This window comes from Taudactylus pleione, unplaced genomic scaffold, assembly GCF_031769625.1.
Source record: "Taudactylus pleione unplaced genomic scaffold, aTauple2 ptg000154l, whole genome shotgun sequence".
NCBI classification, from domain to species: domain Eukaryota; kingdom Metazoa; phylum Chordata; class Amphibia; order Anura; family Myobatrachidae; genus Taudactylus; species Taudactylus pleione.
In genome coordinates this window covers 35,302,219-35,321,636 of record NW_028284556.1, presented here as the reverse complement: position 1 = coordinate 35,321,636, position 19,418 = coordinate 35,302,219, and the positions used below count along the sequence as shown (strand labels likewise).

The following is a 19,418-nucleotide window of genomic DNA, read 5'->3' as shown; positions in this document are numbered from 1 at the left end:
CAAGTGAAATAATTAGCTCCACCTGTGGATCTTTTAAAATGTGTGAGTGAGTAATGACTACACCTACACCTGGATACCTGCTGGGTGACTTGGAAAATGTGACCTGTGTGGGGGCCTGAGGACCGAGTTTGAGAACCACTGCTCTACACATATATTTCCAACATTATTGAGGGTCTGTGAATGTATGTGACTGAGAAGCAGACTGCGTATATAAATGTGAGGCTTATTTTTTTATCTGTGCCTCCCACCCCCTTCTGCACCCCCTGTTCTCTGTATATCTTTTTTACCCCAAGCCACCTGCTTTTGTCCCCATCAGTACATGGCTACTTTTTTATACAAGCACCCAAATCACAGTCATCTACTTGAACTTTTCAAAGTTTTATTCAATACTTTTATGCTTCTAATCTGGCAATGGCTACATGACATTTGGTAGTATAACATAAAAGACAAAAATGCAAAAAAACGTATTTTACTATTTTTCTTAAATAACATTAAGGAACAAACACAATGCAATGCATGTATCCAGTGATTTAAGGACATCTGTAAATAAATAGTAGTAGTAGTGTGAACATTATTTAACTATTTTGCATGTTGTAGCCGCTTTAGGTTTCTATGTATCCTTTAGGATATACTGTAATTTATTTGTAATACGTTGACAGCATTTTGTACCTGTAAGGAGAACCAGAAGTAAGCATAATGGACAATTCAACTTAAGTAATTCCCTGGGACTTCTGCTGTAAGGAAGGCCCTTGATAAAATGGGTTCTCATCAAAGGAAGACCCAATCTGCAGAGCAGGCTGTCCTTGCCCATCCTCCTGTGCCAAAGCATGTACTTATGCAACTTCATCTCACCCACATGCATATGTGTTAGAACCAGTAATAGTTATGCTGTGATCATGTCATGTCAGCTAACTAATGTGGCATAATGACAGGAAATTGTATGGATGGGCTTTCCAACATAATGCTCAGCTGGTCTTCCTCTACAAATTGGATTATCTTATGTGAATTTCTGATTTTATCAATGGTCCCCACAGAACAGAAAAAATAAACTGGTCCTGCAAGTAGGTAATTCCATCCTATAAAAAGGTTCTAAAAGTAAGATTGTCATTGAAGTCATTCTGCACAAAGCAGAAACCACTGATATAGTCGTCTGCAATAAAAAAAAAATGTAAATGTAACTTTAAAATATATATATTTTTTTCCATTTTGCTCTCCTCCCACTAAATATATAAATCTATACAGTCTAAGCATTCCTAATTACATTGAGCATTCTGTATTTGCTCCACTTGGATTATTTATGTAAGTGTCTTGCTGACTACACAATCTTTCATGAGAACTGTCTGTAATAATGGAGGATAAAACATGGTCTGGATATGTCACCTATTGTAGATGCAGTATACAATGCTGTCTATACTCCTCTTGGTCTTCACTAGCTGATATCACCAATAATGAATTAATATATTGTTACTTGAAGTTTCACCTGTATTGTAAGATCCAGTTAGAATTGCACTGATTTACTGTGCACCCTGGAAATAAAATCATTAAAATGTTTATTTAATGCATTCCCCAGCCTGAATTGCATTTGTTAATGCCATTACTTCTTGGAGGGAACAATGCACTCGATTAGGGTGATTCAATTGAGCGCAATGTTGGATAGCCCCAGTAAGGAGTTCCCAGAGCTAATCAATTAACCACGCTGTTAAGTCCGACTATAGGATTTCTTCTCGCACCCTCCTGAGGTGTTAGCAAAAATCTGACTTAAGTGCCGGCCTCGATGCTGTTTTCCGGCTTAGCATGGTGCTAATAGCTTCGTGGCTGGCACTTTAGTCTGAGAATGCTAGTTAGCACGGCCAAACACCACTTTAGGCGTGGTAACCGGCATTCTACGACTTAAGTGGTTTCAGCCGGACAGTCAGTTGAATAGTTCCGGGACCTCCATCTCGACGCTTTTCACATCACGCTGAATTGAACCGTCCCCCCCCCATTTTTGTAGTGCAAAGCCAAGTGACACATAGACTACGGGTTGAGTGCACATTAGTATGTGCTGTATAAGGTTGTGTTGAAAGCCTTTCCAAAAAATGTTATATAATCACCAAAAAATGTTTAAATAACATGTCTTCTAACAGCAAGCTCCACTTATCTAGTCTTGTTGAGGAAAGGCCTTTAAAATCGATGCCAAAACAGCATTTTGGGCATTTCAATGTTTTGTAAGACTAAATTGCCATAAATATCTCTTCTTTAAAATAGGGGAGGGGTATTAAATAATATTTCATGCATGTTCACTAAAAATAAATACCAATCACATCTTTATATTAGATCACAATAAAACTAAAGCAATTATGTATATACAAAACAAAAGTCGGAATGTAGTGGAACAGAACACTCGAGACAAGAGAACTGATATTGGAATCCATTAGTGCTGTCTTCTTTCCAAGCTTATCACCTTTTGGAGCAGTTTGTGTTTCGTTGCTAAAAGTCCATCAATAGCTCAAAAGAATAAATAGTGTATTTTACCATTTATATATCTTTGATATTTTTATATATTGGCAGGAAGTGCATCTATGTTTCTGCTCTCCTTTGCTACTGAGAGGGGTTTTCCATCCAATGCCATTGTTGGCGTTCTCCTCACTTTACAGCAGGCGATCAGATAATCAACTGTCCTATGAACAGATATAGTTGAAAATGGACACATAGGATTGATTAGTAAAAATGAATGTACTTTTTATAGCCTTCTAACAATATACCCAGATTTTCAATAAACTTTTGACAAATCTAAAGATACAAATAGCAATATAAACGCAGTAGTTTATAAAACAATTTTTTGTCAACAAATATTTAGCAGCAAGTGAAATTGTGTGTTTCAAAACTTTATAAATAAACCTAACCAATAAAAGATTAAAACCATCAGCAATCCTGGGTATTGCTCACGCCATAGGACCATAGTGTACATCTTTTTTCACCCACTGAAATATGTGTATTTTCTTAATATCCACTGAGGCCCACTTATGAGTTTTCACATTCATTAGGACACAGCAAGTCTTTCTCATCAGATATACTGTTATATACTTCTTTGCAATAAAGAAGAAAAAGTCATTATGATTATATACTCAATCCCTTCACTAAAGCTCATATTTTGTGCTTGGTTTGTGGGTTGGCCAATTTATAGCCTAAAGCTGGCCACACATCTAAAGATTATCTGTCCAACCAGCCAACTTGTTGATTGGTTGGAATGAAAATGTGGTAAGGAATACAATCAGCAATTTGCTCCCAAACACTGGAAAATGGACCAAAACTGTTGTTTGAACAAATAGTTTAGATCAAACATTTAACAAACTTGTTTGAATTACCATTTTCATCTATTTTCTGGCATTTAGGAGCAAATTGCTGATCATTAATTACTCCCATACATTACCAGATTTTCATTCCAACCAATCAACAAGTTGGCTGGTTGGATGTAAGTTGGTCTAGTGTGTGGCCAGCTTTAGACAATCGTCTGCTGCAAACAGCCCTATTACTGTATAATCTACCACAGAAACCTAGAACAGACATAAAGCACATAAGGAAATCCTTTGGCTTGAATGCACGTATTGATAATTTTGAAAAATGTATAATTTAAATTTACATTATATATGTTACTGTACCTCTGTGCTGTTTAGGTTCTCCTGGCTTTCTGTCCCATTGTGATCTTGAAGGTGTTCCATAATCTGTACTTCCATAATGTCCATGTTTGCATGTAGGTTAGGCTTTTCATTCTCCCATTTAGCAAAACCTTTGTTCTTATTTGATTTGCCATAAAACTTGCATTTCATCTTAGGAAAAGTATGAGACCCAGTGTCACTCCAGCCAGAGTCTGGCCACACCGGATCTGTTTGTGTTGCCTGGCTGGTCGTTGATCGCTGCAATCGCACTGAAATCTTCCTAGAAGAGCCTGTTACCAGAGTTATTGCCTGTCCCTCCAGATCTCGACTTTCTCTTACAGAAGAGGGAAATTCAAAGACTTCATCTTGTGCTAGAGGAAAAATTAGATGAATTAGGTTTAATGCAATTTTTTTTTTTTACTTTTCTGCACGTAAAATTTCTATTACTTGTTCTGTAAACTATTTGCCCCTTATGTTGATTTTCAAAAGATATATTAACTAATTTTGAGAGATAGCTGCAAATATTTTTAACAATGCTTTTAATACTGCAAAGTTTCAGCTTGCAGGCATTTCCTCTTTGTTTCCTATACAGCCAACATTACCTAATGATGTGGTATTGTAAATCAGAACAATTTATGTTATCACACAATACCTGGAGCCAGTGATGGACTGCTGGGTAGGGAACCATGGCTACTGCCCATAGATGCTCCTCTAGAAAGTTTTCTGCATGCTAAGACAAGTAGGTCTTTACACTGCTTATGGCAATTGGCACCACAATCTGAAAAAAATAATAATGAAGGCTTGAATAAATAAAGTCATATTGTAGCTAATATTTAGATTTGAAATTATATTACCTTCTGGTTTCAAAAACAATTTTCAAACTTTTACTATCATTTGTAAGATTGGTAAATTGGCATCTGCCTAAATGGTTCTTTGTGAGAGCAGCAGTGGTGGGGCTGGTGGGGATAGTAAGCTCCACTGGGTTTAGAACCTGGCAATCTATAAACATACTGTTATTGTACAGTGCTGTGCTATATAACTATACAATAATAAGTGACCTGTGCAATTTTAATTATATACAGACTAGTATATTGGAGTATATTGGTGCTGTCGAAATGCAGGATTGAGGGGTCTCTCCCCTCCCCTCACTCCACCATCCTAATACACCCATTGCAGCTTCTCTTTCCTGTGGTCCCATTCTTTCTATACCCAGCAGTGGAAGCCCCCAATGGCATCTCAGCACATGCCAATAGCGGCATAGGTGTAACTATCGATGTTGCAGGGGGTGTGGCTGCTATGGGGCCCGGGCTGTCTCCAGAGCCCGCTGCTCCTCCTGCAGCCAGTCATGCATGCTGCACTACACAGGCTCTCTCAAAACAGAGCCAGCTGGGAAGAGGCATGGATATTCCAGCAGGGCAAGTACAGTAGCATTGCAGCAGAGGCCTCTCTCAGGGGATCCCGCCACAATCCCACATTTACAGGTTGTCCCTGCCTGCTACAAACCGCATAGCACAATGAGAGGATGAGGAGAGGGGATGAGCTAGAAGACTAGAAGAGGTGGGTTGCATGAGAAGGAGTGAGGGTGGGCCAGATGACTGGGGGCAGGCTGGACTAACAGTTGGATGGGCCAGATGGGAAGTAAGTGTGGACTGCATGAGACAAGTGAGGTCAAGGTTACAGGAGAGTTAGCTGTTGTGGAAGCTTAGTAAGGACAGCATGTGCTGGGCTGCTAACAGGTAAGAGAGAGGGGGGGCAGCTTTGGACCCGGGCCCCCACCGTGCCCCTCCAACAAGCCATGATTCTGAACGGACCTACACTTATAAGCGATGAGCTGGAACTGGGTTGTAATGGGGAATTCTTGCATAGGCAATGTTGAGTGTGGTCATGTGCACACAAATGTAGGCTATGCCGACCTGGATGTAAACAAAAATAGACCTGTTTGGAGCGATGCTAGTGTATGACGATGATGGCTAGTAGCAAACTAGGCACGCACGCATCTTGAGACTAGTACAACTCTTTATGTGGCAGAATATACACAATTTTTTTGTGCACATTTCTTATGAGCTCCATTTACTTCTAACATTGCATCAGTCCCATTGCATTAAGGTGGCTATCAAGAGGTTCACAGAAGATAGCCCTGTTCCAACTTTACACGTACATGTCATGCATTTAAATATCAACTATATTGCATTGCATCTTCATAGTAGCCATATAACTTCTGTCCCCCTGATTATAGTCCTATAAATCATTCCATCAGGATGCTGCTGTTGCTTGTGTCTCTTACTTGGACAATGTGCATTGAACACAATTTATGGCTGATGATGTAAATAGTTATTTAAACTGCTCCAAAAAGTGCACTTTGCACTGTAAGCCATTATTGGTGTTTTATTAGATGCCGTGAGTTTTACGTATGGAACAAAAACTTTAGTGATGCAGATACTGTATCTCCTTTGCTGGTAATCCATGCCTTAATTTTGGCAAAGACACCTTGTCTGCAGATGGCAGTATTTGCGGATGGGCAGAAGCTAATTTAAGGAAAAAAAGTAAATGTTTTAAAATTGATGAATCATTTGGTTCTCAAGCATATGGAGTTGGTACTATACACTTTTGTAACGAACACCATTTCACATGTTTGCCCTTCTCCAGATCTAGATGCACATCTAGAGTAGGCAAATCTTGCTCTGCACATAAAGGGCTGATTTTGAGTTGGGAGCAAAGCAAAAAAGAGGATGGTACTTAGCACCTAGGTAAAACCATGTTGCACTGCAGGTGGGGCAGATTTAACGTGTGCAGAGAATTAAATATTAAAAGTAGTGTTTCCAAAATCATATATAAATTGCAGTGTAAAAAATAAGTTGACCAACATTTTTAGGCTGCATACTGCATGCAAAAGCTACCAGTATTACCCTGCAGGTAAAAAAGAAATAAATGTTTTTGCCTCCCTTGTATTGCAACATTGTTTGTTTTAGGAACTCATTTTTTGTTTGTTTGATTGTTTTTTTTATGCTTTGCTCCCAACGTAGAATCACCCCCAATGAGTGCATTACAAATTAAATCCTACTAAGGCAAAAAAATAACAAATCCAGCTGGAATGCTATATACTGATGAATTATAAAAAATCAGTATATATTTGTTTATTCTCACGGGTGGCCTGTTGATATTTTACATCAATAATGCACACACTGGAAACAAGGTACTTGAAATTTACCTTTGCACTTATATCCTTGTTTGATTATACCCCAGAGCTGAAATGAAAGACAAAGCAGGTTAATGAAAGATGTAAGGGATTCAAGAAGGAAAACCAGGTCATACAGTAGGAAGTAGCAACTCCTAAACTAACATAAACAGGATACACCAACACCCTTCCTGCTTTGGAGTGCTCCAATGCATGTAGATTCTTACTGAAGTCTTTCCAAGCTTCTTACTTCGTGCATACAGTATTTCCAAAATATAAAAGGTGCAAGTATGTAACTACAAAGTAAACAATCAGAGGTCCATCTTCCTTAACACACCCAGGTCATGTCAAGCTGGTTTTATTATAATCAAAGTGATGCTAATACACAGTTTAAGTACTATGTGCTGCTTTGTGACAGATCACAGTATAGTTTATTGTAGCTAGTTACTTACGAGTAAGTACAAAAAATCTTTTTGTGCCGTGGTGCATTGTTCACTACAGGTAATTCCATTTGTACATTTATTGGTTGACTTGTGCAATAGTTGCAGGTTTGCATACAGCAGCTCCAAATGTTTACTGTAATTCCTATTTCCATCCTTACCCTTCCTAAATTTCCCTCTTTAGGTTATAATGATTACATCCAAATTGTCCCACTTTGAAGGCAATGTCCCGCTGTCTAGTGACATTCATCATGATTTCTGTGGGAGCTGTTGGGATGTACACCCCTACAATTAATTTTTTCCTTGCTAAAAACACAGATCACTGGCCACGCTCACTATGAAACAAACATGCCCCTGTCCCAATTCTGAGCTAACAAATGTTGGAAGATATGTAATGTATATAGCTTCATGTATAGTGCTATAGTAAAATATGTATCTGGTTCCTAAACTTTTACTGCTTTGTGTGGTGATTTTAGCTATGCACTGCATATAATTTGCGCTTGCAGTAATTTGTATTCTGAAAACCCACCATGGATTTTATATGTACGAACACAAGCCAAAGCATATCTGTTACACAGTAATCTATTTATTTTTATAATTGAGTAACATAATATACACATTTATTTAGAGTGTGCACCTATGAACATAATATACACATTTATTTAGAGTGTGCGTCTGTGTACATAATATACTTAAGTTGGGTGTACACTTGAAAGACAATGCAGTTGACCAGCCGTTGCGCTAACTGAGTGGATGATTAGGTAAGTTATACACATTTAGCAATCAGCTGCTCTATATGTCGGGTCATATATAACAACATTTTAATTTGCTGTATTATATGAAAAAAAAACAGCTGCATGCAGCAGACCCCTGGGGTTGGTCACCTTATAAAGATTTATTACATTAGTGGTAGTGTAGCTTTAATAAAAAAGGTATCTTCTGCAGTCCTTTGCTTACATCATGTGACAACCCAACTTGGCTCCACCACCAAGTAGTGTTGTCCATCGAAAGGTATCCAGCAATGGCACCATTGCTACCATCCATCGAGAATGGGAATTTAAAAATGGATAACCATCAATAGTTCATACTATTGAGGGTGTCACTAGCGAAGACATGTGATACAGCAAAGCCAATAGGAGGAGGGTTGGGCTTTAGGATGTGTAAAGGGAGAGTGACACTAAGGGTAATGAAAAGAACATTGCTGTGTCACCATCAGAGCTCCACTATCGATGACAAAACCATCAATCATTGGTATAAATTGATCAGTGGTCAATGGTCATCCCTACCACCAAGTAATCGGTTAACCTCAGTGATTTTTAAAAACAAGAGCTGTTCATGCTACAGGTGTCTACCACTGTCAGGCAGATGATACAGATGATACTGAAAGGAAAGTCTTCAGATCCAAGTAACATTTAAAAAAAAATAATAATAATACTTTGGGGTCTATTAAATGTTATTAAAATTAAAAAAGTCCAAAAAGGTGGACTGATTTTTGATACATTTGTCTACCTAATAATACTTTTTATGGATTTATAATGTTGGTTTTAACACTCTATGGATATTTTATTGCTCCTTTCAGTGATCAACAAGAGAGAAAGAGATCTGTGTACATTAATCTATGTGTGTATGTGTAAATTAAAACAGTATGACTGATGCAGCAAACGACGAGGGCGCCATCATACCAAGTGTTCCATCTTGGAATGTGTATGCAACTTCTCACTGTGAAAAGCGTTACTAAGAGCTTTCCTAAGTATGGTACAAAAAAAGTAAATTATTGCGGCATTTCAGAGATTTTGTCATAACCTAATATTTGATCACTAGTAGTTCACTGTTGTTGGTCAAAACGCTTTTCTGAACAACTTTAGGAAGGAAATCTTTGTTTATTGCATGTTATAGGTGTGTGCAATATATTAAGTCTGTGATAATATATTTGCATATTGCTATTATCAGTGTTTTTACTGACAGCTATTTTTCCTGGGCAGTGTAATGATTGCCATTAAGTGTTGATGACATTTTATTCTGCAATGGGAATACTTTTGCTGCTTCTTTTCATACAATACACATATGTTACATCTATAGTTGTATAGGAGACTTCCATACAATGTGATGTCATAGCCTACAACAATCCTGGCTATAAAACTTATTTACAATGCAATAAAATAAACGTACAAATCCTGCACAGTGCTCACAGAAGGTTGGTTTTAGATATGTCATCTCCTGGAAGTTATGAACAAACCCAGGACCCATTTTACAGTGAAACTGAGACTTGGCCCTCAGAAAATAAGCCATCATTTCATCTTTGCTGATTAGACCGTCTCTGTGGAAAGAGCAAAGAAATAACAATAGCAAATTAGCAATAAACAGTTCTACTATTAGTTCTACTATTTCATATGTGTAAAATTCCTCAGTAAATGGATTTACAATATTTATCACTTGAGCTGGGTACACACTTGTCGATATATCGTTCGGTTGATCGACGAAAAATATATCATGAGTGGATGGCAGGTGTGTACACCCGATACGTCTGTAAACTACGTCATTCACAGACATATCAAGTCGGCCCTGCAAAACACCCGATGCCAATATATCTTGCAGATTTATCACTGTGAGTATAGATGACCCACCGACTGTCTGTACGCTCGTTGCAGGGACTGCCAACACTGACATCACAACTGGACGGGCAAATTGAAATGTCGGCCCAGTTGTGATGTCAGGCCAGACATATCAAGCTACCAATTGGTAAGTGTGTATAGCTGACCAAACCATCATTTAAGTGTGCACCCTGCCTTATGGTTTACAATTTGTGTGAACTTTTAAGAGCATTTGTGCAGTTTAATGTGTGCAGACAATATAAGTGATCTGAATATTGTTTTTTTGCACACTGGGACTAATGTAGAATTGAATGCAAGTCAGCCATAATTGTTGCCACATGCTGTGCACGGAACTAAATACTGTATATGTATTTGCCTGTATGCTGAGTTGAACCTAACCTATGTGAGAAGTCCCAGTTTTTGCTCCTTCTATCAAAGTGGAAATGAGATGTGAATGACACATCTAAAGCTGCATTCGTTCTAGAGCATGCACAGTGTGAAAATACGCAAGATATGCTCTGCAAGTAGTCTTACATCAAACTCTCAATCAGCTCCAACTACTATACTGATGTGGGTGGCAGTTGCTATTAGGGGTGTAAGCAGGAGTGTGTGACCATTGCCGCTGCACAGAGTGCAGGGTTCTGTGGGCGGCACCATAGCTGCCCAATGACCCTTGTTTCTGGCTAACAGGGTGCCTGGAATGGCACCCATGCAGTCAGTATCACTGTGGTAGTGCCACCTGTCCTTTGGATGCTACAGACAGGCACCCTGCCTTGTGTACAGTTGCCTGGAGCATGCACTACTGCATTTCCGGGTGCTGGCAGCCCTGCCCACTATGTGCGACACAAGGTACTGTTAAGCCCTATTACGACCACATTCAATAGTCTCTTTCACCCACTATTCAGAGAGTTGGGAGGAGTAATGGATGAAAAAGACAAATGTCAGAAAGAGGGAGAGATGGGATAAAGCCAGGGAAATGGAGGGGTGAGAGGAATAGGATGAGGAGGGAGAGACAGAAATATGTGAGAAAGAGCAGGACATGGGGGAGAGAGAGATGGGAGTGTCGAAGCTGGATAATTGGCTGAGACAAGATCAGTTTAAAATTGAATCACAGCGACGCCATCTTGCGACTGGCCGCAAGACGCCATCTTGGAAACGAACTCGCAAGATGCCATTTTGCGAATGGCCGCCCAAGCGACATTTTAGATAAACTCACACTTAAGTACATGTGGCAATATTACTATTAGCATCATGCGACTGCAGCTTTCACCATTTCTCATACACACTTTAATACGCACAATTGCGCTGTTAACTAGTCACATATTAGCGAATGCATAAGATCCTGTATGAAAACGCTGAATATTAGCTTCATGCACACGCATCTGCCCTAAGTTAACTAGCGTCTTTACATCAAACCCCACATACTCACACATTACATATTCACATACAAGGTTCCATAAGATTTAAGGTATAAGATTCAAGTATGCTCATTTATTATAATTGCTGTAAAATAAAGATTATTTGGTAACTAAGGTTTTATAGGTGATAAGTAAGCCATGTTTGGTATTGTACTGATGCGTACTCTTTCAACAGTATTCCGGTAACATCGATGTAGAGATCGCAACATGCATTCTCAACTTATGGACAGCAGAGACTTCAAGCAACAAAATGTACATTATATGACCAACTGTTAGGATTTGCATGAGGCGGGAAACCAGAGACCACCAGTTGTTAGAGGCTGGACTGTGTCTATTTGAACTAACCTGTTAGATGCCTTGTAACGTATGCCCTCTCCTTTAGGACCAATGGTATTAGCAACAAACTTCTCTATTTTGTTGTCTATTTCTGGGGGGGTATAAATATGTGAGCTCTGACCCTGGGTTTCTAGTCTTTGTGCTGAATGCTGATTGACGGGGGTTTCTTGCTGATGCCTACATCTGGTCCAGAGCGCTGCATATGTATAATTATACTTGGGTCTGTATAATTCTTTGCGCTAAATTGTACTTAGATCATAGCGTGTATCTGACTGTACTTTTACTTGAAATATCACTTTGTGCTTTGGAACCACAGGTTCAAGGTCTGGAGTCTTTATTTACTATATGACTGCAAAATAGCGTCATCCTTAGAGGTTTATAGGCAGGATATTAGAAGGTATAGAGAGGAGTGTATAGAGGTTCTAATTCAATATCCTTAGGAGGAAGAGGGGGTAGACTGATGAGAGAAAAAAGGAAGACGGAGAGATATTTGGGAGGAAGAGAGGGAGACAGAGAGATGGGATAAAAAGGGATAGAGAGGAATGGAAGGAAGAGGAGGGACAGAGGTGGGAAAAAGAGGAGGAGATGTGGAGAGAAATATGTCAGAAAGAGGGGAAGATGGGGAATGAGATGGAAGGAAGAGGAGGACAGAGGTGAGGGAGAGGTATGGAAGGAAGCTGTGGAGAGATCAGAAAGAGGGGAGAATGAGAAAGAGAGATGGAAGGAAGAGGGGAAGAGAGAGAGAGAGGAGAAAGAGGAGGAGATGGAGGAAAGAGAGATGGAATGAAAAGGGAATAGAGAAAGATGGGAGAAAGAAAAGAAGATGGGGCAGAGAGATGGGAAGGTAAGGAAAGAGAGAGGAAAAAAATCACAGGCACAATAACTACTATGCACTTGTTTTTGATACACTTAATGTCAGTATAGTTTGGCATAGAAGGATACATTACCATGTATAATCTATGGCAGAGTTTCAGCTACTTGCTTATATATTTTTTCCAAGGATCCCTGGGCTATACTTATGAAGCGGCAGCTTTTGTAATTCGCCACTTCTCTGTTTTACATTTTCAGCTCCAACCCACTGAGAAGCAGCGCCCCCTATGTCTTAACAAACTTACCCAGCCCAATACCGTGGCTAAACCAAAAAAAACACTGTGCATAATTGAGAGCTATGTCACAGCCACTGCGATGTTGTGCTCAGTGGCTGTGCAACAATATGCTAATGCGGCATGAGGTGTCTAGAGTAAAAAAACACCTTCTGCCGGCATCACAGATCCGGGGGTTCCATCCAAAAATGCAGCATTGGATCGCTTTGCGTGAACATCGGTCATCTGAGTAACCTCAGGTTACTCAGGATGGCAGGTGTTTTCATGCTGTCTTGGCCAATGTAGCTGCATCAGAAGAGGCAGACACTGGCCTCGGCATGCCTTGAAAAGGGGTCTGACACAACCTCATTTATGAGAATGCTGTCTGTCGCTGCCCAGTCCCCGACACCTGCGCAGATCTCACACCATCTTTATAAACCATCAGGTTTGCGTATGTCTCTGAACAAGGACTGCTATTCTACAATGGGCATGTATATAGTCCGGTCCCAGGCATTAAATAGTTAAAGAAAATTTAGACAGTTTGCAACAGTATATCAAATTTTAATGCAACTTAACATTAAAGACTTTCATTGTAATTGTTCCACAAAATATCCAGACGGTGACACAGTATAGCAGGGAGGCCTCTGTCAACGATAGCAGTTGCATGCAAGAACATTGTGTTCTTTCCTGTTCCTCATAGTATATAGGAGACGTATAGAATGATACACATACACTACAGTGTATATTTGTGCATACTGTAAAGTTTTTCAAACTTGACATTTATATAGTATTGTAAAGGAGAACTTCATTTTTTTTGTGAAATTCTTCTAGCATATTGTGTAATTAACATTACAGCATATTATGTAATAAACATTAATTATAAACTACTTAATTTTTTAAGTTATTGTCTTTGTATTGCTTTCATAAATCTTGACAGCGGGGTGGAGAACAACTTCTATAGCAATTTGTTAATAAAGAAATCAAATAAAACATAGCTAAAAAAATATAAGAGTAAATAGTCTTTCATTTTGCCATAAACATGCGTAATCTAAAGTAACCAATAAGCAGTTAAAGTAACTTTGTTCCATTTAGTGCCTCAATTAGAAATTTAGAAAATAGTTTATTTCACACTAAATACACGTGTATTGTCTAGTAGTATATTTTACAGGAAACAAAACGTTTCCCATATTTTTTCACTTTCTCATGCCAAACAGTATCATGTAAAGTTCCCATGCCAACAATGAGATCATAACACTAACAATCACAAGGGTGAGCCAACTTACTGATCCTTGTCTAAAACACAGAAGGAGTCCAGAAACGGGAAGTTTGCAGCAATGCTCTCAAAGTCCTCTTGAGAAATATACCCATCGTGATCATGGTCATAATTTCTAAAAACAGACTTAAAAGTACATGACAAGTTTTAACTGGGATCAAGTGCAAATTTTCATTTAGGAGTAATACTGTACACCTAAAGAAATAACATTCTACCTATACAGGTTGAGTCTCCCATATCCAAATATTCCGAAATACAGAATATTTTTGGCATGACTGAGATAATGAAATCTTTGATTTTTGATGGTTCACTGTACACAAACTTTGTCTAAGGCACAAATTATTACAAATATGGTATACAATTACTTTCAGGCTGTGTGTATAAGGTGTATATGAAGCATAAATTAATTTCATGTATGTACACAAACTTTGTTTGAGCCACAAAATTATTGAAAATATTGTATAAAATGACCTGCAGGCTGTGTGCATAAGGTGTATATAACACATAAATGCATTCTGTGTGTATATTTGGGTCCCATTCCCAAGATATCTCATTATGGTATGCAAATATTCCAAAATAAGGAATAATCCGATATCCAAAATACCCCTGGTCCCAAGCATTTTGGATATCGGAGACTCAACCTGTACTAGAATTCTAACATTGTAACACTTGCTATTCTAGTTATGGAACAAACACTAAAACCAACAAAACAACAATTCTGTTTTATATTAAAAGAGGTACATACAATTCAGACTTGAAAAAAAAAATTAATAAAATATATGTAACGGTAATAATCATAAAACAGAAAAGGTAAATGCATTTACTGTGGATTCATAATGATGAACATTCCTGCCTTGTAAGCCCAAAGAAAATAGCCTAAAAGAAATATGTTATAAATACTTTTGGCAATTTTTTATTAAATAAAACAAATTTTAAAAAATTAGAAGACTGAATATTCTTTCATTTTGCTCTAAATGTGCAGTAAACTAAAGTAACCAATAAGTAAATTTGTTTGATTTAATCTTGTAAGGCTGGGTACACACGTAAAGATTTTCTGTCCAACAATCCAACTAGTTGATTGGTTGGAATGAAAATCTGGTAACGTATGGGAGTAACTGATGATCAGCAATTTGCTCCTAAATGCCGGAAAACAGCTGAAAATGGTCGTCAGACAAGTTTGTTAAATGTTTGATCAATTTGTTAAAACAACAGTTTTTGTCCATTTTCTGGTGTTTGGGAGCAAATTGCTGATTGTCATTTGCTTTCATACCTTACCAGATTTTCATTCGAACCAATCAACTAGTTGGATGGTTGTACAGAAAATCTTTACATGTGTATACAGCTTTAGACACTGAGGGGGGTATTCAATTAGGCTGCGAAAAGTCAAAATCGGCGATAAATTATCGCAGATGACATTATTTTCGCATGTTTCAAAAATCCCCGTATTCAATTTCAAAGACTTTTCGCAGGTTCGAAAAGTCTTTGAAAAAAAACGGGTATAAGTTTTTACCATGGTTTACATGGCGAAAAAAAGTGCAGAATTGGGGTTTAGGGGTGCAGGTTTAAAAAAAATAGCCTGCACCCCTGGGAATGTCATTTAAAAATAAACTGTGTCAAAAAAAGTATAAAAAAAAATAGGGACACCCCAAAAAAATGAATGAAAATTTGGGGTGAAAAAAAAAAGTGAAAACAGTGTTTAAAAATAGGGAAATAGGTTCAGGGGTGTTCTGCAAATATGCGGTAGGTGTTTTCTAGAATATGCTATTAGCGGCAGGTGCATTTTTGCAGAATTTAAAAAAAATTACTTTAGGGACTTAAAAATATGCTAGTACCCATTTTCATGTACCCCAAATTTGATGGGACCACTTATAAAAATGAAAATAAAACCTAAGTGCTCTTCTGCATCACTTCTTCAATGTCGGGGAAAAAACACCTGCCACGGCTATTTAAAACCCAGACTTTCTTTTGCAGGCAAAAACAGGGGCATCCATAGTTATCCCCCATGTCTGGACATCTTTAGGGGGCTCATACAATTAATTCCCGAAAATTCACGTTTTTTTTCGTAGCTCCCAATTCGCCAGGTCCAGTTTTCGTTGATTTTAAATTGAATATGGGAATAAAGCGGGCACGCGCCAGATACTGTATCCCAGGAAAATCTCCAATGTGGAGCGAAAAGTCCAGCAAGGACTTTTCGCTCCCATATAGAATACGGCTCTAAAGATAGTTGCAAAGAGAAGCTATGTCGCAGTATGGGAGCTAATGCTTGATCTCAAGTGGATTAATGTTGAGGTTTAATGGCCCATACATGATGATATGAGGGTGCAGTATACATTGTTCTACTTACCTGTAATCCTAAAATTAAATACTACAAATGTCATGAATGTAAAACACATGCAATTGAAAACAATATGTGTTTTAGACAAACACTAACTATAACACCAAGTAATGGAGTTACACTCTCTAGAGGCAATAGGCCTGATTTTGAGTGGGACACAAGTAGAAATGTGGATGGAACTCATGGACAACTTCATACTGCACGTGCGCCATAGAAAAGAACTGCTGACTGCCCATGAGGCATACGCACACAGAGTGTGCAAGTACGTACAGATTGATCTGTCGACGGAGCACTCTTTCAGTGAAGTTAGCAGTAATTGGATGGCGAGCATGTGGGCAAAGAGAGCTGAGCCATATCATGGGAGTGTCATGGGCATGCAATCCAACTTCCATGCTCTGAAGCAGTGTGCAGACCTATATGGGAGGTCTGTTTGCACCCTGCGTGGGGTAGGTGCAAGTCCCTATAGTAATGATAATGGCTGCTGACATAACAATAGTGCACATGCAGACGTATGGATGTTCGGCATACATGATCAGACTCTCGCATTAGCATAAGCCAGCAAGTAGTTTGCCAGGGTCATACGGAAAAGTGCCTCCTATTGAGTAGCATAGACCTCTGGGTAATGCAATTTTAAGGCAGCTATTTGAGTCAACAGGCATTTGCTGACACAGAATATTAGTGTATACACTGTCTGTTTCATCTTCGTTTGGAATTTTCAGTGCAGGAAAGAAATGTTCTGCACAGTACTGTATATACAGTAAATCCCTATGAATTTACTGTATATAACAAACAGAAGTAAATTGTATTTTGATTAAGGTAACACTTCATTGGTGGTTACTTATGAATGTAGAATGTAAGCCCCTTTTCAGAGTAGAGATGCCCAGGTATGGAGTAAATTCTTATATATGTGCCCTCTCCAATCATTTAGGTAATTTCAATCATATTTTTCTGTAACATAAAAACTGTTTCTGCACTGCCCCACAAAAGGAGGCTCATTGGTGAGCCTACTCTATACTTTTGTTAGGCATGCCTTAACTCTTCCACCCAGCCTTACACATTGCAGCATCTCCGCTAGTGTACCCATGTTGCTCTTTAGACATAAGTGCTCTGGCAGAAATCTGTAACACTTGCTCAAATCGAGCCCCACGGCAGGTCCAAAGATGGTTTTGTATTGTGGTATTGCCATTTTGCTCTTAGTAAATTATCTCTACTTTTTGAATTTTGCTGCCCACTGAATTCAAATGACGAATAATGCAGTCTCAAACTGCTTCCAAATACAGAAACACCATAGACCTTCGCAGCTTATGTATAAACTACATCATATGTAATCAAAAGAATGGCTTTAATATTACAGCTGAATACTGGTTTTCACTGTATTATATAAGACTATTTTTTGTGATTTTTAAAACATTTATGTATAAACCAGATAATTATGAAAGCAGAAAAAAAATTGTGAATAACTATAATTATTTAACTAAAACTAAATGGTATCAAAATGTGTTTATTAAGCATTTTGTAGATGCATATTTGCCAATAAACAGGTTCTTTGCAACCTTTTAAAAAAGTGTAACTAGAGGCTTGTAATACTAATCAGCCCTGACAAATTATCGGGGGGGGGGGGAAATAAGGAGGTATCCTCAGGCTTTATTGGAAAATATTATATTAAAAAATTGTATAGAAATACTCTAAAATGTGGTCAAAAATGGAAGTGCAAATACTTACAAATGACAATCAAATAATGAATCACAATTACAACATATAATACACCTAACATATGACATAAAAAATAATAAAAAAGGTAAAAAAGGTAATATACCAATATATGTGGACTGGAAATAGTAAGCAACTAGTATTTATATAATCCTATTGAGACAAAATATAAAAGGTTTTATGCCCCTGTGATGTTTTCACACCATAATAAGTAATATGAAGTCCTTAATTAATCATTGGGTAAGTTGATTGCTTAAACCTAACCTCCCCCTCCCCGTACCCTAAACTTAACCCTCCCCCCTTAGTGCCTAACCCTCCCCCTAGTGCCTAACCCCAACCCGTAAACCTAACCCTCCTCCCAACCCCGCTACTTACCTTCAGTATCCCAGCGGTCAGAATCCTGATGCCGGCATTCCGGCAGGGTTAGCATACCGACACTTGTTGGTCCTCCTACTCTCCCTACCCTAACCCTAACCCTCCCTCCCTAGTGCCCGACCTAACTTCCCCCCCTAGTGCCTAAACCTAACCTCTCCCTCCCCTCACCCTAAACCTAACCCTCCCCTCTTAGTGCCTAACCCTCCCCCCCGACTGCCGGGATGCCGAACGTATCCCTTTATAGCAAGTGCCTAATAAAGTGTTGCAGAAGCTGACAGTGCCTTTCTGCACTGCAATGGTAGACCTATTATCTTGTGTGATTTAAGGTATATACCCATCTGATTTTATTTTTAATTAACCTGCCAACTTTATTAGCCTCATAATTTGTCCCCTATTGAATGTAAAGAATAACTCAACAGCTAATATGTCAAGTTCTTAAATAATGTTTTCTTGTAATTGTTAGGTCGTTGCTGCTTAATAAACATGCCTGGAAAATAATGATTACAGCACATATTAGTGATGCTGCTATGTTTAAAAATATAGAAATTATTATTTAGAGCATTTTATTCTACTTCAGTAAACTGATCCAGTGAAGGCATCATTTCTTGTGATATTTGCTGCAGCGTGAAATGCCACACTCTCTTAGTAAAGGATAAATAAATAGTGCTAAAACAAACTTACTGTGGAAATATAAATGTATGTTAAAGTGTGGATGCATTACAGCAGTTTGCATTTGCACATTAGAAAGTATAATTTAACATTTGTAACACTAAAGGCTAGCAAGTGGTTCAGAGTTAGAAATATAATAATATCAATAATATAAAAGAATATATTAACTAATAACATATTGCTGTTCTAATTGAAGCATAAATTTGTTTTGAATAAAAGTAAATACAAAGAGAATATAGTCATCTTACCTCAACCAATTTCCGTATATGCTTATTAATAATTGTAGGGTCAGGCTTTGTAGTCACTCCGGAAGCCCAGTCAAGTGGGGCATCTGTCTTATTAGGAGTTGTAGGTGATGTTGGCTGTGTATAAATAG

General features: G+C 38.3%; 1 protein-coding gene across 6 annotated transcripts in view; it reads right to left on the bottom strand.

Moving 5' to 3' along the window:
- Positions 1-403: 403 nt before the first annotated feature.
- Positions 404-19,418, bottom strand: part of RASGRP3 (RAS guanyl releasing protein 3) — a 99,487-nt gene continuing 80,472 nt past the window's right edge. For 4 of the 6 annotated variants that reach the window (XM_088474438.1, XM_088474443.1, XM_088474439.1 and 1 more), the window contains 7 exons: positions 19,291-19,404; positions 13,964-14,079; positions 9,423-9,570; positions 6,847-6,883; positions 4,291-4,416; positions 3,642-4,009; positions 404-2,655 (listed from right to left, as the gene is read on the bottom strand). In XM_088474438.1, the coding sequence (XP_088330564.1) occupies positions 2,644-2,655; positions 3,642-4,009; positions 4,291-4,416; positions 6,847-6,883; positions 9,423-9,570; positions 13,964-14,079; positions 19,291-19,404 (921 nt within the window). In that variant the 3' untranslated portion in view covers positions 404-2,643. Of the gene's footprint in view, positions 2,661-3,632; positions 4,010-4,290; positions 4,417-6,846; positions 6,884-9,422; positions 9,571-13,963; positions 14,080-19,290; positions 19,405-19,418 lie in introns of those variants that run through there. The other 2 variants (XM_088474440.1, XM_088474441.1) reach the window with 2 other exon arrangements.